This window comes from Durio zibethinus, chromosome 11 (assembly GCF_047325235.1).
Source record: "Durio zibethinus cultivar Kanyao isolate XHJ-2024 chromosome 11, ASM4732523v1, whole genome shotgun sequence".
NCBI classification, from domain to species: Eukaryota; Viridiplantae; Streptophyta; class Magnoliopsida; order Malvales; family Malvaceae; genus Durio; species Durio zibethinus.
In genome coordinates this window covers 18,736,935-18,762,151 of record NC_143172.1, presented here as the reverse complement: position 1 = coordinate 18,762,151, position 25,217 = coordinate 18,736,935, and the positions used below count along the sequence as shown (strand labels likewise).

The window sequence follows — 25,217 nt, the reverse complement described above, 5'->3', positions numbered from 1 at the left end:
ATCCGTTTAAATAAGAAAAGACAGCTCTCACTATGTTTCTTTTGGCTTTGTTACTTCGAGACCACACGAAAAGGCTGACACTAGCTAGTGATCTGAACAATCCTTCCTAAATTTTTGAAAAAAAAAAAAATTGGTTGCACTAAGAAAAGACAATGAATGTCTTAGAAAGCAGCCTTAGCAATTCCCTCGTTGGTCTAAAATTAAAACCACAGCTCTTGTTTCAACCGCCCAGTTAACTAAATTACCTAATCATCTTTAGTCTTATGCTTTGTCGCTAGCTAGATGATAGCTAAAAGCTAATCTAAAAGCTTAAAAAAAAAAAAAATTATATAAAGGGGAATATAGTTTGGGAATAATAAAAAGGATGTAGATGATAAGTATTTAAATTATAAATTTATTAAATATTACTTTTTAAAGGTAATTGTATAAATTAATTAGATTAAGTTTGGGTTTGAAAAAAAAATTTGTTTATTATACTAAAGGAGATGATAAGCTTAAGAAAGGAAAAGATTGATAATGAGTGATAAAGTAATAAAATCCCCTTCACATTTCTATATTACATAAAGATGGATCCAAAATCTATGATAAGACTTTGTTGTTGTGAAGATTTGATTGGGATATAGGGTGAGTCATAGACAGCGAATTATAGTTCAAAAAGAAGGGAGAAAGACAGATGTTATCTAGAATTATATGCTTAAACGTTTCAGGCTGATTTAGCTATATCAACTAAATTAATTAAAACTGAGCTTGTTGAAATAGGTTTGAACACTTTGTTTTTCTTTTCTAACTAAGCGATTAAGAGAAGGATCCTATGATTCCTTTTTGACTTTTTGTCTTGTTCGTTAAAGGGTAAAGCCACCCTTTGATCTTGCTTTGTTAGCTTTCCTGTCTTCTTCGCTTAAAGCCACATTCCCATTTGGCCTTTACTCTCAAAGATGAGACACAATTGTAATTATTATTAATTAATTACTAAGTTTTGGATTACATCTGACAAGTGTTATATGCGTTGTCACATGCCAACCCATGTAGCAAGCATAATTTAAGGGAATTATTAATTAATTAATTAATGGGTATACACTATTTGTGAATTGTACTTTAATTAATTAATTACCAACAACCTCATCCAGAGTCCTTGCATTGAAACCTCCATGAAACTTTATATTAATTCTTTAAGGCAAGAGCTAATTAAATTCACAGAACTTAATTATATTAATTAATTACTCTCTCCAAATTATAAAACTGTCTTTTTATTTTTTAATTTTGAAACAATTTAAAGGATTTGAAGTCGTTTCTTAAGCGGGAATACATGCATTTATCATCGTTTATCATTTAATCAAATGTCCAGGGTATGAATCTTTGGAATCGACGTCATACTTATGTTTTGATGAAATAATATATACACTAAGTTTTGAGGTTTGCTTGTATTAATTTTTTAAAGCGTGTGCGTATATATATATATATATTAATTAGGTAGAAGTTTTCTCCAAAGTTATATAGAGCAAATAAGAAAATACTTACTAAGTTTATAAAACTTGATGTTTCATCATAGATATTGTCAGTTCTTTTTCTTTTTTTTTTTTTTCAGCTTTTCCAGTTTAATTTATTTTATAAAGCAAAAATGTCTTTTTCTTTCATTCTTTTGAGCAAAAACAGAAAGAGTGTTACTGCTTCTGCATGGGAATCAAATCAGCAATAGTATAGTTGCAGTATTTTATATATATATATTATATATTTTTTAAAATTATATAAAAATTATTTAGTGCACTGTTATTACATTTTTTTTAATTTTATAAGTAAAATTAATAATATTAACAAAATGACACAAATCTCTAAAAATATATTAAAAAAATTAAAAAAATACGTGTAAATAAAATAAGAACTCCTGTCTACGATAAGATGATATGGCCAAAAGAAAACGTGGATTTGATGTGAAAACACTGCTGTAGGAGGCAGTTGAAAGTACATCAACCAAATACACAGCTTTCAAAGCTTTTGTACGAAGCGAAGCGGTGAGTGGTTGCGTAAAGGCCTACATGAAAATAAGAAATGCACCAAGCCCACGGTGGTTTCTCCTCCTCTGATCCGCTTTTCCGAAAGCGAGTGGTGAAAAGAGAGATGTCACGCTTAAATAATATTACTCCCTCCATCTCATAATTTATATATTGATTGTATAACTTTATGTCTTAAGAAAAATTTCATTTGAAAAATCAAAGAAAATTTATTCTAATTTTTCATAAATTTTCTTTATTATCCTTTAACGATAACTACCACTTTTTTCTCATTTTTCTAAGTAGGAGTAATTTGAAAACAAAAATTATAATCAACAGAAGTCAAATTTTAACTTAACATTTTTTTAATTTTATACAAAATCAAAATAAGACACGATACATGGGAACGGGGGAGTAATAATTTTTTTAAGGGAAAGGCGTTGTTTGTGTAAGGCATATACATATCCAAATCTACAAATACGAAATATTGTGATTCATTTTTTTTCCTTCTACTCTACTATTTCATCTTTTTCTTTTAATCGCTCAATTGGTAAATAAAAAATAGTTTCAAAATTTATTATATCAAAATAGGTAAATGGAAAGTGATTTAGATAACTAATAAAAATATTTATATACTAGTATTAGGAATACACTATATGATCTCCTTGGAATGTGATAATTAACAGTTGATTAAGACAAGTGTTTTAATGTTTTATTCATGTACAACTACGATACAGGATAATCTACTACACATGTATTCCGGTGTACACCATCAACACATTTTTAAAAATTGACAAATGACACTTATTCATCTTTGTTGGCAAAGCTTTAATTTTTACCCCTTTCCAATTTAATGATGCGGGCATTTCACCAATCAACTTTGTGTCAAAAAAAATTTCAATTTGAAACAACCTGATAATTTTTAGTCCTGATTTGAAAATTTAGTTATGAAATGACCTAAATAAAGGATTTAGCCTTTTTTTCAGTGAGTTTAGTAATAGTAATAGTATTAGTATTAGTATTAGTAATAGTAATAATAATAGTATAGTATAGTAGTAGCGCTGTCTGAAAAGCTTGTGCTTTTTGCTGGACGCACTTTGAGTTGCCACTTGTGGTTTTGCTTTTTCAACGGTCGCTGAATTTTGGGCAGCCTTCATTTGCGACAGGGTGAAAGTTATTTTATTTGTTATGCAAGCAAGAAGGGGTAAAGAAAGAAAAATTAGGCCATAAGCAATTAGTTACTTTCAGGTTTCAGCCTTTCACTTGATTGATGGAATAAAAAGGAGGGAAATGAGAAAGCAACTTACTTCAATTCAATGGACCAACTCTGGGTTAAATCCAACAATGATCGACTGCCATTTATCCACTTATAAGAAGATGGTTTTTCTAATAATGTTGTTGTCAAATGAAACAACAAAAGAAATGCTTAAAATGTTGTTTTGGTTCTAATTCTACAGGAGAAGCTCACTGCTCACAGGGTTTAATGATGACAAGGATTTGAATTGACAACAAATGTAAATTATGAATAACAAACAGTTACTCTATCCAACATTTTTTTAAGATGAGCAACTATTGATTATTCAGAGATCGAAGGAACTCTAAATCAAATGTCCAAATCTTTAGAAAGCTAAGTTCCAAGTCTCCTACATATTGTTTGCTGATATTATGGAGATTGCTATGCTGGCTCAGCCTGATTAAGACTAAACCAACGGGCAATGGCCCTCCTCCCATGCTGGCTCACTCTGATTAAGACTCCGCCAACGTCCCCTTCCATCCGCTGAGAGTGAGAGCCCGTCTAAACATACGTTGAAGGAAAATATTTAAGAAAAGCATCCAGCTTTTAGCCACGAAAAAGCTTTACAGGTACGTAATTGTGCAAGGAATGTATAAACTCCACGTAATCCAATGATTGGACATCTATGTTAATTAATAAAGACATCTAATTTTCAAGTTGAAGAAAAGTATCTAATTTTAAGCCACTAAATGCGGTATGTAGATATCTCAACATAAAAACAATTAACACGAGGATTCAATCACCGGCTCACTGCAGCTTCAAATATCAAAAGAAAACAAAAAATAAGCTCAAACCATGCGGAAGAAGAGAAAAAAAATTATTATAAAAGAAATGTAACTAATTAATTTTCGACCTAGAAAACCAACTATATGCGGTCCCTTGCATGAATCATTGAAGAAATCTTCCTCTACAACCTATCATACTATGACTGCATATCTTCAATCCAAAAATTTACAGCCAATCTTTTCAACAAAAGCACAGGCTCATGGCCATACACAAAATTGCCACACTCTTCTATCATCATTCTAACAAATGAAATTCTAATCCCAAATATGGCTTACGATAACCAAGACAATTATTAAAAAATAGGTTAGCTAATGAAATCAAACACATAAAAAAGACAAAAAGAAGTACATAACATATTCCATAAACTGAGTTTCACCATTCAAAATAAACAGGATAATCCGTTGCATCTAAACTAGAAATCTAGGTTTTAATTGTACGCACTACATAAAGACAAAGGTCAAGATTCCATCTCTAAATGTAATTGCAGGAACAGTTGTCACCAAAGAAAAGCAAATAACAGGACTTCCGACTGAGTTCTGCCATAAAGACAAAGGTCGTCCCTCATAGCTTCTCAAATTGTTCATAATCATTCCTCAACTGCTGGCGATTGACTGCAGTTTCAATGACCAAAGAAAAAGGCAAAATCAAATCTTAAGACCATAAAGGATAAAGAAAATTTTAGGTTATAATGATACAGACCTGCGATATCTCTCATTGACTGGGCTTTCAGCTTCACCGCCATATGGACTGACCCTTCCTTCAGGCATAGAACTTGGGCTGGGACCACGGTCATTCTCAAGGCTAGCTCTCTCCCTTCCATATGGGCTATGGCTGGGTCCACGACCATTGTCAGAGCTGGGCCTTTCTCTTCTATATGGACTATGACTACAGCTTCGATCATTTTTAGCACTATGCTTCTCTCTCCCATAAGGACTACGGCTGGGGCCTAGGCCATTCTCAGGGCTAGCCCTCTCTTTCCTGTAAGGACTTCCGCTGGAGCCAAAAGCATGGTCAGAACCAGCCCTCTCTCTTCGGTAAGGACTATGGCTGGTGCCTCGGCCATACTCCGGACTTGCTCTTTCTCTCTTATAGGGACTTGAACTGCGGCCTTGCCCATAATCAGGGCTCCCCCTCTCTTTCCTATAAGGACTGCGACTAGAGCCACGACCATAATCAGGGCTACCCCTCTCTCTTCGGTAGGGACTTGGAGATCGCCTTCTGTCACGACCCCTCTCAGGTGACCTATCACGAATTCTATCGGGGCTATATCCATTCCGGCGCTCATCATCATCTCGAACTGCATATTCCACCGAAATAACTCTATCCATCAGCTTGCTGCAAGCAGAACAAAAAACATGGTTCAGAAACAAATAATAAAATCTAGTTGACATCTTTTGAGAGGAGAAATGATTGACGAATTTTATAAGGAGGAAGGCTTTCTACCTCATATTTGTAGCCTCCAATGCTCTGGTGGCATCATCCTGCGAATCATATTGTACAAATGCAAAATTCCTTCTGATCCGTACACTCACTATCTTTCCATATGACTCAAAGTGCCTTTCCAAATCCCTAGTCCGAGTTTGATATGGATCAAAATTGATGACAAATACAGTCTTTGAAGGTCTTGTATTTGCTGAAGATCTTCTTGAACTACCCCCAGGCCTTCTAATGCCACGCTCATGCTACAACACAAAGTGAAAAAGCATTTACTAAAATGAGAAAACAAACAAAAAGCAGTTTAAAGAGCTCTGTTAAAACTAACAATGCCAAAGCATTACCTTTGTCCATTCAACACGTAGCCTGCGTCCTTTTCGACCAAATTCTGTCCGATCAAGTGCACGAATGGCATCTTCAGCATCTCTCTCATCTTCCATGTAGATGAAAGCAAATCCTAAACACCAAAAAAGTTGGACTTATTGTGAGTTTCATACAGGTGGAAAATGATAGCTAAGTTACCAATCGTCCTGCCAAAGGAATCTTCAATCAGTTGGCATTTCCTCTTCAGCAAGATACAAACCACCTAAATCCTACCCTAGGACAAAATTTTGGCAAGCTCCCTATAATCTATAAACTAAGACCAGTAAAAGTAGTAACAGACCTTTTGTGAAGAACTAAGTGATGTCAAGGAACAAGAATCCAAAAGTGGATGTCTCATGGGAGGTCAATGGAATTAGTGTGCCTTCTCCATTTTTTCTGCAGCCTCTGCCATGAGTTCGGCAATGTTTCTACCTTGAAACATGTCTGAATTTGAGGTCTGGGCAAAAATCATGAGGAATGAAAGGGGAAAATGCCTGAGGAAAATGAGGGATGGTGGTGCCATTGCGGAAAGGAGTGACTCTTCTTGAAAGCAAGAAGAGGAAGCACGTCACAGGCATGAAACAAATTCTGAGGAGTCCCTCCATTACATCCCAAGAAAACCCTGCGCCAAAGAAAATGTTGAGTATGGGGGCTTATTTTTCAAAGAAAATTTTTTTTCCCCTTTTAACACATCCTGGACCCCCAGTGAAACTCAACAAAGGATGATTGATGCTGCTGACTTGTGTATTAAGAGGTCATACTGCTGCACAGCCATTGGGACTGGCACCTTCATGTATAGAAAGTACAACACCGACATTCCTTGTTGATAGGACCTTTCTCTCTTATCGCGATATGTGGATACACATTGCGCTATATTTTAGATTTTAAATACATATACTATTAAAGAGCGTAAAACTTAAGGTAAGTATTCAATTTAAGCCTGATTTATCTAGTTTTTGAATACAGTACCTAGATTATATTTAAAAAATAAAAACCAAGAAATAGGAAATAAAATCTCATAAAAGCCTATTATCACCACAAAATGCTTTAACCTATCATGTTGAATAATGTACCACCAGCTTAGTTAATATTCACACTGATACACAAAATCCAGCCTCCATCTTCAACAGCAAACAAATCCAACATGATAAAAATCCAGACAAAGGGAGATTCTCCTACTACATAATGGTAGCTCATCTCTTTTCATCTCTGACTCGTATATATAATTATCCATTACTGATATCAGAAATAGATGGTTACTATTTCAGAAAATTCATCGTACAATATTTTGTGAGAAATTATATTTAGCAGTAAACAATAAGTTTGGCTTCATTTATATATTGAAATTCAAAAACATAAGGAATAGATTTTAACTGTGCCCTAGTCAATAAGAAAACAGCTTTTCAAGCCTACAATACTCTAGACACCTTTACAACCGACACACCCAGCCAAATTTTGGCCATAGCATGAAAGAAAATTAAAAAAAGGGGGCAGGGGAATGATACTCACAATTCTCACATGGAATCCAATAAACAATAATGTAGATAACAAAGAACAAGCAGACTTACCAGACTTCATATCCACTCGTTCTACTCTTCCATATTTTCTGAAGAGCCGTTCCAAATCAGACTGACGTGCGTCATACTCAAAGTTTCCACAGAAAATGGGTCTCATGTTGCCTGAGCAGAAGATGTGACATCTTTTTTCCATGATTATTTCACATAAATATATATACAAAACTTACAAAAGAACATTCCAAAAATAGTAAGTTAACCATCCAGTACCAATGCATTCTAACACGTTCAAAAGAGAGAGTATAGCAGCATTAACAATACCCTACATCAACAGATATTCCAAAGCTATGTAGTAAACAGATAAAAAGAATTAAGAGGCAAAACACCTGCAAACCAATGAGGCAAGGGAATCTTCCCAAGTATTTGAAATATGGCAGCAATATCATTTTCAGAAACAAACTCCAAAAGAAGAGCTTTTCTCGACATAACAAATTACAGAACTTTCATTTTTTTTTTTTAATTTTGATTAATGGCATGATAAAAAGAAAATTGAAAAGCATTCTTTTAGAGAAAAAAAAAAAGCATCCAAATTAACCAATTGATAAAATTCCATGTCCTAAAGAACTGCAATAAATTGTTGATATCCGGTGTTCATTTTACAATTAAATGCGCAAAATGGACAATATTTTCAAGGTCCTTGAAAAGAAAAGAAAAAGCAAAAAATAAGATTAGAGGTACACGATCTACGTGGCAAAAAAATGAAGTCAAACAACAATCAGATCTACCATTAAGAATATCTAAATATTAGATCTGTGCTACAGTTTTCTCTTAGGTACTAATTAGGCTAACATAAAAGTGAAATAAAATGTCGAATCTGAACAGTAAAATTAAAAGAATTATAGAACCCTAATTTTCCTTTCTTTTCACATATTTTAATGGAAAATCAATCAAAAAGCTCTGAAAATTAAACTCAAATAAAAAATTAAACAAGCAAAGATGGTGATTACAGTAGAGATTTACCTTCGGAAGCAGCAATTTCTTCGAAACAGTCAAGGAACGTTCGAAACCCTAGTGAACGAGCCCCTGCGATATTTTCACGAACCTGACCAAAATATGAAGCTCGTGAGTTAATAAAGAACGGGATAGTGACTTTCGTGTGTCCCCGAGCCCCTAAGGTTTGAGATATTTGTGCAACCGGCCCCCGTTAGTTTTTACTTATAAACTGATTAAATTCTAATTTGACCCCACTACTATTCCATATTATCATGCTTAAATTATTACTTAATTTAATTTGCTTGTAAATTAATGCATTCTACAATTTTAGTTTCAATTGTATAATAAAGAACCATCATTTTCTATAAAATTTAAAAAATTGGACGAGGATTAAGATAATAACAAAACAAATATGGACTATTTGGTTTGAAAAATCTTAAATTTCAAAAGAAAAAATGATACTAAATAAGTATAAATTTTTGAAAAAGGATGATCCTTCCTGTCAAAATTTAAATTTTTGTATTTAATTTACAAAATCTCAAATTACATAATAAAAATTTTTTGCTATGATGTGCTTCATTACGTTTTTGTGATAATGTTAAAAATTATGTTATTGTAAATATAAATATAATCTTTAAAAAAAAATCAAACATAAAGTTAAAAACTATGTTTTTGTTATATAATAAATCAAACACTACATTTTTCATATATAACTACAGTGTTTATAATAAACACTACGTTTCTATAAAAATAAATATAATATTTAAAAATTACTAACTATTATGATTATTTAATAAACAATTACATTTAATTAAAGATGACATTTCTAAAAAAAATGAGATTTTTTACTTTAATCAAATATTACGTTTATATATGTACAAATGTAGTCATTAATTTAAAGATGACATTTTTTCTTTGAAAATACATAGTGTTTGAATGAAAAAAAAAAAATTACAAGTACTAAGTTTATGAAAATACAAATGCAATCTTTTTGAGATTTTGATCTTAGCATGATTTTATTTTGTCAATGCTTCTTTTGAGAAAAAAAAATCTTGTTAATATTGAAGAAAGGTGAAAAATTGCTTTTGATAAAAAAAATAGTAAAAATTTTCATTACTTATTTAAAATTGATAAATTTATTTTGAAATTAATTTATATTAAAATTTTAATGACTTTTAAAAAGACAAAAATAATTACTAATATTAATTAAAAATCTATTAATTATCATTTTAGGTAGAGCAATAAAAATCTTCATTATTTAAAAAAAAAATGGAATGGAGATAATTTTTAAAAAAATTAATTGGCGCTCTTAGATAGACATAAACATGGATTGCTATAATTGATTGTCTGATTGATGAAACCTTTCACCAGCAAAGAGACGAGGAATTTTTAAGAAATTATTGAAACTCTCCAACTGGAGCATGTGGATTAGTAATAATGATTCTGCAGATATAAGATATTATTTTACTTTAAAGATTACGGTTTTTATGACAAAAAAGTGATTTTTGTTATTAGATACTATGTTTTTGGCAAAAAAAATGTAATTAAAATACTCAATAAAAAAGTAGTGTTTCTAACCTTATATCAATGATTACGTTTTCTGCATAAAAAATGAAATTAATATGAAAATATTTATTTAATTTTAATATTATTTTAATTTATCTATTATAATTGATATATAAAAAACATAATTCTTTTTAAAATAAAAATTTTAAAATCTAAAATTATAGTTATCTATTGGGTTGGCATTGGGTCGGCTTCGTCGCGAACCTGATCCGATTTTATGCATTAAGATATTCGAATTTGATCTTATTCGAAATTTTTTTTTGTTTTTTCATACTCGAATCCGACCCGATCTGATATTATATAAATCGTATCCCACCCGATCCGACCCGAAATAAATAAAATATTATTTTTTAAAATATAAAATATTATTTTTTAAATATAAATATTTAAAAATATTATTATATAAATATATATAAATAAAAAATTAAATAATTAATTAAAAATTAATTTTTTATATAATATCGAGTCGGGTCGAGTCTGATATGCCTAAAATCCGAACCCGATCCGACTCCGATTGTTTCCTAACATTACACAATCCGACCCGACCCAAAACTCGAAATTAAAAAAAAAATTGACTTCATAAGGTCGGATCGGGTCGAAACCCGTCGAGATCGGATTGGATTCCCATCCCTAGTTATCTACTATGTTTGTTCTTTTAAAAATATTATTTTTTATTATATGTAATATTTTACATATCCAATCATGTGTCAGGTGTTCAATTGTGTAGTTAGATCCATTTTCGTATCAAAATGAATCTTTATTTATTATGCAATTATAATAAATTTCAAGGGTAAAATAAATTAAAAAAAAATTATTATTAAGATAAAATGTAAGACAAAGTTAACTTTCTTTTCGAAATTTTAAAAAATTATAAGGAAATATGACTTTTTGATTTTGCGATATTTGAATATTGTTGGAAATTTTAGAATACTATAAGGAATCAGGTACTCTGAACCAAACGTAAAAATCATGCTATGAAAAGTAAGATTTCAAAGGATAATCTAATTTTCTCCTAAACTAAACACACTTTATAAAAAATTAGACAATTGAAGAGAGACTACATTTCATATTTTGTTAAAGTATATGAATTATTATTATAATTTGATCTTTTCATTATTTAGTTTTTATTTTGTTAAGGGTTAAATATAGAAATGATCCATAAACTATATATTTTCTATCGGTTTAGTACATAAAAAAATAAAATTATCAAATTGATACTTGAACTTTCATTCCATTTTTACAATAGTACCAAGATTCAAGCCATTTATCAAATTTACTATGTTACATGAATATCCAATAAGTTACTAACATATGTAAAAAAATATATATACCTAATTAGCACCACATCATCAATCCCACAACAACATCAAAAGAAAATTTCAAAAAATTTTAAAAATTCCAAAAAATTATTTTAAATAATTACAAAATTTGAAATTTCTAAAAGTTTTAAAAATTTCTAAAAAATATTAAAAAATTGTAAAAATTAAAAACAACCAAAAAACTAAAAATTCTAAAAACTTTCTAAAAAAATTAAAATTTTTTTTTAAATTATAAAAATTATTAAAAGTTTCCAACAAAATTTTAAAATTTTCAAAAAATTCAAAACAATTCTAAAAAATTTTTAAAAAATAAAAAAAAATTAAAAGATTTTTAAAATTTATAAAGAAATTTTAAACATTTATAAAAATTCTAAAAAAAAACTAAAAATGTAAAAAAAATAAATATTTTTTAAATATTCTAAAAAAATTTTAACATATACTAAAAAAATTTCAAAAAATTTTACAAAATTCCAAACAACTTTAAAAAATTCTATAAATTTTAAATTTTTTTAAAAAAATGAAATATTGTTACAAATTATAAAAACTACGATAGTTTGAAAATTTTAAAAAAATCTAAAAAATTTAAAAAAATTTTAAAAAAAGAAAATTTTAATAAAAATTAAATTGTCTTCAAGTTAAAAAAAAAATCACAAATCTTAAAAAATAGAAAACTCAAAAAATCTAAAATCTTTTGAAAATTTTTAAAAATTTAAAAACTGAAAAGTTTTAAAAGTTCAAAAAATTTTAAATAATTTTTAAAAAATTAAAAAATTTCTAAAATTTAAAACATTCCAAAAACTTAAAAATATTATAAAAATAAGAAATATAAAACATAAGCTTTTAATTAAAAAAATTTTCAAAAATTTTTTAAAAATTCAAAATAAATAAAAATTTAAAATTGTAAGATTAAAAAAAATGAAATGATTTTATAATTTTTTAAAAATTTTCAATAATTTTTAAAAAATTTTTATTTATTTTCAAAAAGTTTTAGATTTTTATTTTAGTTATTTTTAAGTTTTGAAATTATTTTTTAGTTTTAAGAGAAATTGTTTGTATTAAAATCTTTATTTTTTGAAATTTTTTTTTAAATTTAGAGATTTTTTTAAAAAATTTACGTTTCCTCAAATAGTTTTGATTTTTTAAAAAAAGTTTGAGTGTTTTTAAAAAATTTATTAATTTTTTAAAGATTTTTTTTAATTTTAAAAATTATTAGAATTTTTTATTTTTTTTATAATTTTTAAAAAGTTTTTAGAACTTGTTAGAATTTTGTAGAATTTTACTTTTAATGGTAATGTGGCGTTGATGATGTGGTGGTTTTTGAACTTTTTCACATATTATCGTCTTATTCGATATTTATGTCATGTCAATAAAGTTGACCAATAGTATTAGTTAGAGATATCAATGTGATAACAGAATAAAAGTTCAAGTACCAATCTAATAGTTTTATGACAAAAAAATATAGTTTAAGGGTCATTTTTATATTTAACTTTTTTGAAAAATACTTAAAACAAAGTTAATACAAAAGATGATTTTGAAGAAAAGATTAATAGTAATATTTTTTTAATAATTAAGAAAAATATTGACTTTGCTATGAATATGTGAAAATATTTAAATATGTTCATGGATTGAACTATTTGTCAAACTCACAAGTTTAGCCCAATATTAGAATTTTCAAGTTTAAATTTGCCCTTACTTAAATTTTTATTATTAAATTGTTATTTTTATTTAAATTTAATTTTTAAAATATCAATATAAACTTTTTTAAAAATATTTTATTAATAAATTTAAATTAAACGAGTTAAAATAGATTTAAATGAGCAAAACAATCTTAGTCTTAACTAGCTTTTTAAAGAATCACATGAGTTGAGTTTGACTCATGAACCCTTCTAAATATATTTAGATGTGATATTTTATTTTTAAATTATAATTGCTGCCTTATTTAACTTAAATATAAAATTATCTTTTATTTTTTTAGTATTATTTTTAAAAATTGCTTTAAAAGACAAATTGATATAAAAATGCATACTACTATTATATACAAACAAACCAAGCAAATTGAGGAGTTTTTTCCTACATAAGGGAATGTTAAAATCTTTATTCTTAAACAAAGGTACTTCCAATCTTTTTTCTTTAAATGGAGTATTAAAAGCTACGTCAATTACATATCCATCATCTACGTGGCTGGATTGTTTATGTGGTAGTTGAATTAATTTTTTTTAATTTTTAAATTTTCATTGTTTGACTTTTTCTTTTTTCTCACTTCTCCCCACCACTTTTTATTAACCAAAATGAAGCAAATAAAATTTGCTTCAAAGAAATAAAATCTGTCGTCAATTGAGACATTACAACAATTTTACAATGCATACATTTAGTTTTTGATTTTTTTAAAGAAAACAAATACATTTAGTAAATGGAGAAATTAATTTGTAATGGCAAAAGAAAAAACTCCAAACAATGTCAAATAGGAAATAGTGGAGAAAGTGATGAGAGAATGGAATGATTCAAATCTTAACAAACATTATCGAAAAGAAAAAATAGGGAGATTCTTCTGAATTGGAGGAAACCAAAAAAACGATGGTATAAACTTAATGTTGATAGCAATTGGGACCAATAAAATAGTAAGGTAGGAGTTAGATGAGTTATCAAAGTAGAAGAAGAAAAATGGTGACAAGGTTTTTTTCTTTTATTGAAGACTGTTTTATTAACTAAGTAGAGATATGGGCAATCTATCATGGAGTTAAAATTACCCAAAACAATATTTAGGTAATTTACAAGACCCTAAGATAACATATATTCAATTTTTTTTAGAAAGACAAGCCTATAGTGGATCGCTAATTTTCTATTAGATTGTTCTTTTAATAGAACCAACTATAGTAGCTGTATATAATAAAGACATGCGTTAGTTCTTTTTTTCAGATAAAATAAATGTAGGCTGTTCAGGCAAGTCTAAGAATGATAGACGTAAAAGATTTACTTTTCAAATAGCGAATAGCAAATTGGATTTCAATAAGTTCATCTAATTGTGTGAAGGGCCAATGCTAATCATAAAAAAGAAAGACATTTGTAACAGTTTACATGAATTCTATCATGATATATTGATATTTTATTTGTTGTTGGTAGTTTTTTAAAGTAATGGTGGCTTTGTTGGATATAAAATTGGTAAAGTTGTACATGACTAAGGTTTGTGTAAAAACTTAAATTTTAATGGAATTTGATTTTGCAAAATAATATCTCAAATCTAGATGAATTTTGTGAAGAATTGGATATCGCAAGTTTGGTTCAACTTGGGTATGGGTGCCTCGTGTCTAGATTCTAGCACTATTATACTTATAAATACCTAATTTTGTCTGGATTGATTGAAATTAAATTCAAATTGCATTCATGATTTTTATGTATCCATTTTAAACTCATTTGAGTATTTTCATCATGTTTTCAATTATTATATTAATTAATCTTTTAAAAAAATAGTAAAAAAATGGAAGAAAAAAAAAGATTTCAAAAGATGGATATGGCAGAATTGGTAAAGAGCTTAAAGTCCAAGCTCCACCCTATTTCCACGGCCAACCACCTAACCAGTTGAAAAAATGGATTGTAATCCCTATAATTAAGGGATTTGGTTTGGATTTTAAGGGGGATAAATTAATGCTCATAAATTCACAGAAGGGGAAAAAAGGAACCAATTGGAAAATCTTGCAAAAATCACAAAAGTCAATCTTCTGTAAACCTAAAACCTTCCCCAATCTCTGAAACACACCTATAAAAAAATTATTTTTTTCAACTTCAAAAGAAAATCATAGCTAACCAAGTAGTAGGTATTTGGTGGATTTGAACGGTGGAAAAATAGATCATGGAAAAGATATGAACATATTAAATGTTCAAAATGATCAGACGACATTAGGTGGTTTTTTTATAGTTTTAATTTTCGGGTTAAAATTTAGATATGTTACTTTTTTAAAAGGTTTTTGAGAGATCTTAATGGTGAAAAAGTAGATCCAAGGGAAAAGAACAACATACTAAAATTTCAGATCCATCAAGCAATGAAAATGTGGGTTTTTTGTGGCCTAAAATTTCAAACCAAAATTTATATCTAGGATTCTCTAAAGGGTTTTTGAAAAATCCCAACAATGAAAATCAAGTGAAAGGTGAGAGGAAACCTCAATAACATTTTTGTGGTCATAGGAGGTGATAGTGGTGATAGATTTGAGTTTTTTGGTTTGGCTTTTCTTAATTTTTAGGCAAAAAACTTTTTAGGAAAATCTAAGTCATTATATCGAAAGAAGAGGTAGAAAGGAGCATTCTAGTATTTTTTAAAATTTTTTGATATTGGTGATCGGTGATCCATGGCACTAGTGATAATTTCAGTAGTTAGAAGTTAAAAGGAGAGAGAAGAAAATTTTTGAAAGAGGGAAGAGAGAAGGAGAATGAAAAAGAAAATGAAAAAATTTGGTGTTTTGGGGCTATTTATAGTAAAATCAAAATGACGTTATTTTGATTAAAGTTGTAACCAAGCTACCAAGCTGAGCCAGGAACTAAGTCAAGCCGTGTTTCTGAGCCAAGCTAATCAAGCCATTGACTATAAGTTTAATCCGGTTGACCAAGCCATTTAAGTTGCCCCTTAAACTTTTTACAAAAGTTTATTAGGGGTATTTTAGGTATTTTTATCATAATTTTTTTGCTCTATTTTTAATATATTTGTATTATTTAATTTTCAATTTTTTTGGTATTTTTATTTTATTTTTGTATAAAATTTTGATAAAAATAAAATAAATGATAGAAAATAAAAAATATTTTTAATTGAAATTAATTTAAAATAATTGCTAAGGAATAAACTGAGAAAAATTTAAAATTTTAATTTTCTCTTAAATAATTAAAAAAATAAATGAAATAAGAATAATAAAAATTTTAATGAACAAGAATAAAAAAAAATAAAAAAAATTATAAAAAATAAAATTATAAAATAACAATAAAATCACAAGTGGTGATTTTATTAAACATGTTTACATAAAAAAATTTAAAATATTCTAAAAGTGTTAGAAACATTTTAAAAGTTTTCAAGTATAAAAAAATATATTATCAATAAAAAATAAAATCTCAAGTTGTGATTTTTCATATAGAAAAATTTCTAAAATATTTCAAAAGTGTTGGAAATATTTTTAGAATTTTTCACAAAAATAATATAACTATATTCACTACAAATAAATAGAAAAAAAATTAAATAAATGCATAAAGAAAAGAATAATAAATATAGTAATAAAATCACTAGTGGTGATTCTTAGAAAAGTATCTCTCAAAAATTTACCAAAATTGTTGGTAAGATTTTTGAAAATCTTTTCAATAAAAATTAATAAAATATAAAATACTTAAATTGTCAAGGTAAATAAAATTTTACGAGAATAAAAGTCACGAATGGTGACTTTATCAATAACGTATTTTCTCAAAATAGTCCGAAAGTATTGAAAATATTTTAGGAATTTAACTGATAATTTTTTTTTGCTTTAATAATAAAAATAAGCAATAAATAAATATTACAGAGTAGATTAAAGTTTTCGTCAATTAAGAGGGAATCGCAAGTGGTGATTTTTCTTTAAGTTTTTAAAATCATACCATAAGTTTTGGTATAAAGAAATTATAATATACTTTCAAAGAATTAAAATAAATCTGATAACGAAGTCTCTTCAAGGAAATAAGTGATTTTTTTTAATATTCTTAAGGTGAGAAAATTTCTTAAGTTATACCGAATGTATCGAGAATAGCTTAGAAAATTTCAATAATAAAAAAGAATAAATAAAATGAAATATTAAGTAAAAGATTATTCAAACAAGATTATTTTAAAGATCTTATAAGATTAATTGGTACTATCTTCAAAAGGGCATTGTTGAGGTACTATAACTTTTTCTACATGTAATCATATTTTCAAACCCAATCTCAAATTCATAGACTAAAAAATAAGGTTGGTCGCCAATCGTACCTCAACAAAAAAGATTGGTGGCAACTCTTAGACTTTTTATGTCTAGTGATCAATACTGGTTCCTTTTCTCAATCTTATTTAGGCAAATGAGAATAAAGCATAACAGGGGAGCAAAAGAAATAGAAAAAAAAAAGAAAAACAAAAATGATAAAATGGTGTTAATTGCCATGCTGGCAATTTAACTACCTAGACAATGACATGGAGTTAAATGGCTTAAAATACCTTATTTATGGAAAAAAGATTAAAAGTATTATATTATAGGAATTAAAATTTTAATGTACCTTATTATAAGAAAAAAATTCACAAAATAAGGATGTAATTGTGTAAAAATATTATAAAACTGCTAAAGAAAAAAAAAAGAATATTATAAGGGTAAGTTCATAAATAAGATATCAAGGAAATTGTTTTCCTTTTTTCCCTTGACAATTCAGGGTCAACAATAACCACATGCTCATTGTTTACTAGTTGTTTCACTCAAAAACCTAACAATATCTTCTTTACCTTGGAATTAGACAGTTGAGTTTCAACCATTTGGTATGACTTGAATAATAGCTTAGGCTAGCATTAATATAGAGAAAGCCTGGTTGAAACCTATGTTTTTGAAAAATATGAATTTTCGAAGGAAAATATAAGAGAAATATATTAAATAAACAAAGATATAGATGATAATTATATATATTTTTATTTTTTATTTAATCAATTTATTTATTATTAAAATATTTAGTAAATAATAATTAATTTATTTTAAATGAAGAAAATTTAATAAATTCATCTCAAAGTCAATATATAATAATTAAAGGCCAAATGCTCAAATTGGGATTAAACGTTTGGGTGATTGCTTAATGCAAGACTAAATGTTTTAATTTACAAAAATAAAGATCAAAGGTTATAAACTTGTAATAATATGAGATTTTTTTCAAGGGAAATTGAAATGTGTATGATACATTTTGTTAAGTTTAAAAGCCATTACAAACAAATATGACGTAGAATTAAGTTGACCACATGGAATGACAGGTGGAAAAGCTTATTCTTTTTTTTTTTTCTAAGCTTATTTCATTTCAATTCTTTTATTTTTTATCTTTTCAGTTGAAAAATCGGAGAGCTTAAGGTTTACAAGCTAAAGTCTTTTTCTCATTTCTAATCATTTTTCACAGTTAAAAGAGGAAAATTCTCTGTTTAAATAACATTTGAATACAATGTTTTTTTTTTCAAATATTAGTTCATCTAGCAGCGTAAATTCAATGTTAATAAAAATTTTAGGTTTTTCTCATACTCTGATTTGGGTTAAGATTTCTCTAAATTTGTTCTTTAAAATATTAAAATTGCAAAGGTTTATAAAAGAGGGTCTTATGATATAAACAAATATAAGTTAATTTCAACCAATTACCTTATTGAATGAGGCTTTGAAGAAAAATCCATTTTCTATTACTACAATATAAAGGTAGATAGGTGAACTTTATAGATAAATAGCAATTATGGTAAAAGATTTTATAGATGCTCACATTATCCTATAAATTTACAAACAAAATAAATTCGTAATAAAATTTACAAATAAAATATTTCTTTGGTGTGATTGTTGGTATTTTTTTGCTGATATTTCTTTAGTGTGACTGTAGGGCATTGTTTGTGGATTTCATTTATGATATGATCCTAAAATTTTCAAAAGAACAAAAGATATTATTTTGGAGCTAAAAAAGAGAGAAAATTTTTATATAGTCATATTCAAAGTTTGAAATATAAAGTTTCAAAGTTGAAGGCAAATGTTAGTGAAGTTGATGTTATTGTAGAGAATATACAGCTAAAGGGAGAACTTAGTATTTTGAGGTTGAAATTGAAAGAAAGCAATAAAATTGCTTATGGTGGATATGGTATAGATGGCAATTGGAAAATAATTTGACTTATCACATTCTTTTTTATACTTATGTTTTGTGTAATTTTTTTTAATGCTAAAAAAAATTTGAAAACTTAGCTTGTATTCTTGACAGTGAGTTAGGGTTTTGAATGATATTTGAGATGTAAATGTTAGTTAAAACTCCAAACTCTTATTATGTTAATGCCAATTGAATCAATATTATTAGCTGTGAATTCTATTACTTTGGAATCTGATAATAAAAATGTGGTTGAGTGTAATATATTTAACTTGCAATATGTATGAGTAAAGTAATATGATAATGATAATGGTTGCATTAGAAATAGAAATATAAATAGAAAATGGTTATATTTATAGAACTAATCTAATAATGAAAATGAATACTTAACATTTTATGTTTTATAACCAAGTAATATGATAATAGTTAACATTAAGTTAACAGAACATCCTTTTATACAACATTCAATCAACAAAACATTTGGCTAATAGAAATCTAAATAGAAATTGTTCTTACAACATTAACAAAATAAATACTTAATATAACAACTTAAACTAAATTATTTTAGCAAGAATAGTCAACAGAAGTTACACCTAGTTAGATTTTTTGTTTCCCAATATTTTTTTTAGAAGCTAGAACTTGACTTTCTTGAGTAGTAGTTATATTCTCGATAACCTTTCTTTTACTTTTGTTTATCCTAACTACCATCACTTTCTGGCTTTTTTTTTTTCAGGCTTTTGAATTGCATTTGTCAAGTTTGAATGGGTAATATTTTATAAAACAAAATCATAAATATAAATGTTTGATAAAAAATCACTCACATTTAAGATTTGTCTCCCTGTTTATAAGTTTGTATATAATCGATAACCTTGCAAGCCTTTTATCTTGTTTCTGGTTGAAGCTCTTATAATCTTGTTATCATTGTAACTTCTAATACTGTTTGCTAAAATTGCTTTCTTTCCAGTGGTTATTGTAAAAAACTTGGACTTTGATAAGGGATTTATTTTTCCAAGAGTCATTCCATAAAGTCTCCCATCCTTTTTTGCAAAACATCTATCACTAGATGTTGTTAGCTTTTTGCACTTAAGTTTTTCATTTTCAATGGCAATAATAGCAACAATAACAACAACATCATTAATTGGATTTGATACTAGATTTGAAACATGTGTAGATGCAGTTGTAGTTGCAAATGTAAAACCAAAAATATTAGTTGAAATAGATGTAAATGTACAACTAGATCTAGATACAGATGCAGAAACAGAAGTAGAAGCACCATAGTAGTAGTAGAAGCAGTAGTATGGTTGTTTGAACCATATGCAACTTTAATAGGATCTACAGAACTTAATGCACCTTAGTTTATGTTTTGGTTTCCAGATCTGAGCACATGATAATCTTGCTATCATGGAAAAAAAAATTTGAGTTGATGAGTTAGGGTTTGTGTATTTAATAGTTAATGCAAAATAGTATAATGTTTATAATAATAAATAAAAACAAAATAAAATGAAATTACTTCTTTGCCTCTTATAGGACAACCTTTTTATTATGACCTAGTTGATGATATAGTTTACATATCATTATCATGCCTTTCATCAACAGATTTATTAAATTGTTAGACATGTTTTTCTTGGGCTCTTCATGATCCTTTTTTCTATTGGTTTTGGGCTAGTCTGGCATCTTTCTAAACTTTAAAGGCAGAACCTTTCTTTTTGTCCTTTTTTTCTCCTAGGCATAAGTTGTAAACCATTACTATAAGTCAGTAGAAACACTTCCTTATGATACCAACTAGACATAAAATCTTCAACATTTTTACCTAGATCTTTAATTGCACATATGACATGTGTACATAGGATACCAAAAAGTGGGTACATTCTACAACTACATGTCTTCTCATCAAGTTGAATAGTGAACCTATCTAGACACAAATCTAATTCATATCTACCATCTTTATTAAATGCAACTACATAATGTGATGCTATGGATGCAATTTTTTCTATGACTTTTACAATATTAGGACCAATCACACCACTCCACCTAGAATATTCTTTTCTTTTCTTCTCAATTCTTACCATCAAATTCCTTCTTATGTCTTCAAATAAAAAAATCATCGACTTCCTTATTGCATCTAGTAATGTCTTATTGAATGTTTCACATAAATTGTTGTTAACCAATTCATATCTAGAGTTTGTGTTGAAGAATGCCTTACACTATAGCTAAAGTAGGGCTTTTATTATTTTAGTAGTTGTAGTATCATCTTTTTCTTGTAATTTTCTCATATTTTCTTCAAATTGACTAACTGTTAAAGACTTAGTAATTATCTAAAAAGCTTGTTTCATCTTATCACTCCTATGCCTTACTTAGCCTAATTAACATATAAATGCCTAGCGCAAAATCTGTGTTCAGCATCTGAAAGTAACTTTGTAATTCCATTATCAAGGCCCTACAAGTGATATGAAAATAATTAGTAATTAGTTTAACTATTGAGTACATAATTTAATTTAAATCATTATTTAAATATTTACCTTTTATTGATATGTCATGATTGTCTAGCCTATTCCATTTCTCAAAAACATAACGTTTGATTTCAATAAATTAAGAAACCATTTCTATGAAGCCGTGCATTCCATTTCCACCAATGCCTAAGCCACTAGAAATATTTGATTGTTTTCATCATTACCAATAGCACATAGCAACTCACTATTTGTCAAGCTTTTAAGCTAACAACCATTTAGTCTTAGAAAAGGCCTACAACCACAATCTAAACATTTTTTAAGTGCCCAAAAACATATATAGTACCTTTCAAATACAAGTGGAGAAGTTGACAATGGCCTATGAACTTGTATCTTCACTATGTTGCATTCATTAGTTTTTTTTATTACATTAGTATAATCTTATAAAAGTCTAAACTCATCCTCATAATTGCTAATCACTTTATCAGCCACCTTTTTTTTAGCCTTTCTTATAATGCTAATATATACCTTTGTATCAAAATTTTCCCTTACTTTTGTACTTCTACATTCTTAATAAAAATATTTTTCATAAATCTATTTGTGTACAACTCAACCAAAATAAATTGACTCATCCTTAGGTTTTTGAAAATCTTGTTGCATTTATAAATGTTATTGTAAGTCTTCATTTAAAATGACCTGTAATTTTTGTTATAAGCTACATAAATTACCCAATGACATTGTTTTGCAACACCCTTACTTTTAACAAAATTTTATAGTTCTTAGCCCAAATGATTCCCTTATTATCCTAATAGAAAGTAATGACACAACATATTTAAATTATTTTAAATTTTCAAACAACATGCCTAACTCAATGTAAGGGGTTTTTGCATTGGGATCATATAGTGAAAACTTACTTCTCATCTTAGTAGCATCATCAACCATTTTCTCTTCATCATTAACAGGTTCACCATACTTATCAAAGTCATAGTATTCACTTTGATATCCCTTATCAACATTATCATTAACTGGTGAGGTTGAATTTGGTTCCATTCTTTTGTTATTATCAACTCCATCCCTAACCATCTTCACGCCAATTTGTATTCCTTTATTCAATTCATTTTTCCTACCTTTATTTTTTTTTAAATAACTTTCAGTTTAGATTTAGTAGCAACTATTTTTTCATCATCAATACTAAATACCAAATTTGTATAAAGTAAATATGATCTTCCCTTTCATTGTTATTTCTATCACTTACATCTTTAACTTTTATCTTAACCATATCTTTATTTTTTACCCTTATTGCCTTTGCTGCCTTAACTACATCTTTGTTTCTTACCCTTGTTGCCTTAAGATCATCTTCATTCCCTACCCTTGCTTCTTTAACTACATTTTCAATTCCTATCCCTTAATTTCCTACTGTCATAGTTACATGCTAATTTTTTACCTTTTTATTACCTACTATTTTAGCTACATTTTCCACTTTAAGTCTTATTAATAGCTTAGGAGTTAAAACAACTTCATCTATATCATGTACTATATATACATCAACTGCACCAAAATCTACTATATACCTAATCATATCCAGAGTGCTTCTGTCATCGTTTATTACCATTAGCCCATCAGGTAGTGTTTTTCTAGGTTTCGAATACAATATCTGGCTAATATTTATATGCCCAACCATATTACAAATGTTCAAAACTTATAGTAAGAGATCTTATTAGGATCAACTGTCAAATCCTCTTTTATCTTATTTATATACATAAGATTATGACCATTATCAATAAGAGCCTCAGCATAATAAAATCGTAGAATACAATAATAAAAACTCATACTGCAAAAGCAAGAAAATTAAATTTGAGCAAGAATCATTTCAACAGTAGATAAATTTCTCTTTAGATAGAGAAGTAAGAATCATTTCAACAGTAGATAAAAAATGTATTCATTTGATATGAAATAGATAATGACATAGTGAATAAATAATAACAAAAATTTAAAAGTAAACATTCAATCAATGTCTAATATTTAGACTATTTCCAACTAATAGTACTATTTGTTGAATTAGTTTAACGTTGATTTAAATGGTTAATGCACATTTTTAAGTAAGGCAAGAAGAGAAAGGAGAGTGGTTGAGTTCATTCGCTAAAGCAGAACCTAAGAGGTGATATAAAAGTGTGGTAAATTCTTCATTTATTTGTGAGAATGGCTCTTATCATGTCCTTGACAATGAAAAATGCAATTATGTGCACAGTCCACAGACCACTATTATTCCTATTATTTCATTTAAGAGAAACTTTTAAAACACAAACACATTTTTTTCATAATAAGCAAATTAATCTTGAGTGTTGGCCAACACACTATTTGCAAGTGCCTATGCCTCTAATTATTCATACATATAGCAAATTCATAAATGGAGCTTTTGGCTCAATATGGGAAACTATTATACCATTTTAACTAGGCTTTAGGATTAGTGGGTTGGGTAGTTTATGAATTCCCGTTCTTCAAAAAATAAGTATAAAAATGTGCATAAAAAATTTCTTACCTACTTTGTTATATTATTATTCTTATTAGTACTATAAATTTATATTATAAAAATATTAGGGCTTCTCTCTTAGATAGAAAGAAAAAAAAAACCAAATAGCAATAGAAAAATTATATTTGACTAGCCCCAACAAGGTCTAGAGTTAGTAGTTGGCTTGTGAATTGGGAATTCAGGATTATAATACTTAAAATGGATATGAGGGCAAAGAAACAATAGGCTTCATAAACAATTAGGTTAGCCATATACCATAATGGTTCTTCTTTAAAGATATAAGCCTTTTTAAGGTAAATGGGAAGAGATAGGTCATCCTTAACTTGAGTCGAGTGGCTTCATGATATCTAAAGTAGTATATATTTCACATATTACATTATTAAATGGAAAATATAATTAAAAGTATTAAATTTCAATATTGTCATAGATTAGTTCCTTAACTTTACCCTTTTCCATACTTTCGGGACAAATCACCTTACTTTTCAAGAAAATTAAATTTGAGCAATGAAAAACAATAGAAAACCCTAAACCATAAAATGCCTAACTATGAAGAGCAACAAAATAAAAAAATGCGTAAATATTATTCACCTTACACAAATTTAACAAAAAAACAATTACTAACCTTCAAATTTTCTCTTTTCAAGAGTCCAATACAATTGCAAATAACTCTTGGAAGATGTAAACAGAATCAATGATTGAACCATAAACAATTGAATCAAACAACTCTTTGAACATCATCAACTGTTGAAATTAACGATTGAAACATAATCAATGATTGAAATAGAAAAAAATTTAAGGTTAATGCATTTTCCTAAACTTATCTGGGTGAATATGGTTAACAATGACCTGCTCTGGGTTTGGGGCATTTTTGATTTGGTTAAAACTTAGTTTTTTTTTTTTTTTTTTTTTTTGTAAATAACTTTTCATTTGATAGTTTTTTTGACATAATACTAAAAAAAAAAAATCAAATTAGCATGAAGTTTGTCTAATCAGTTGGCTTTAATTCTTTTTACATGTTATTATGGCGTGTATCATGCACATCCCAGTTTTCATTGAAAAAAAATTTATATTGTTATAAGTCGATAACGTTTGATCCTTATTTGTACAAATTAAAACATTTAGTCCTGAATTAAGCAACCATCTAAAC

General features: G+C 27.7%; 1 protein-coding gene across 3 annotated transcripts; it reads right to left on the bottom strand.

Annotated features, from left to right (window-relative positions):
• Positions 1 to 4,401: 4,401 nt before the first annotated feature.
• On the bottom strand, positions 4,402 to 8,483 carry LOC111289758 (serine/arginine-rich splicing factor RS40-like). Of its 3 annotated transcripts, XM_022881057.2 has the most exons (7): positions 8,400 to 8,483; positions 7,434 to 7,544; positions 6,167 to 6,487; positions 5,847 to 5,959; positions 5,512 to 5,750; positions 4,768 to 5,403; positions 4,402 to 4,679 (listed from the first exon to the last, which is right to left on the bottom strand). In XM_022881057.2, exons 4-7 carry the CDS (start codon positions 5,940 to 5,942, stop codon positions 4,655 to 4,657), a joined length of 996 nt encoding a protein of 331 aa, XP_022736792.1. In that variant the 5' UTR covers positions 5,943 to 5,959; positions 6,167 to 6,487; positions 7,434 to 7,544; positions 8,400 to 8,483; the 3' UTR covers positions 4,402 to 4,654. The 3 variants fall into 3 exon arrangements, with proteins under 3 accessions (XP_022736792.1, XP_022736791.1, XP_022736790.1); XM_022881056.2 differs by lacking the exon at positions 6,167 to 6,487 and having other exon boundaries at positions 7,434 to 7,564; XM_022881055.2 differs by lacking the exon at positions 6,167 to 6,487.
• Positions 8,484 to 25,217: the final 16,734 nt, after the last annotated feature.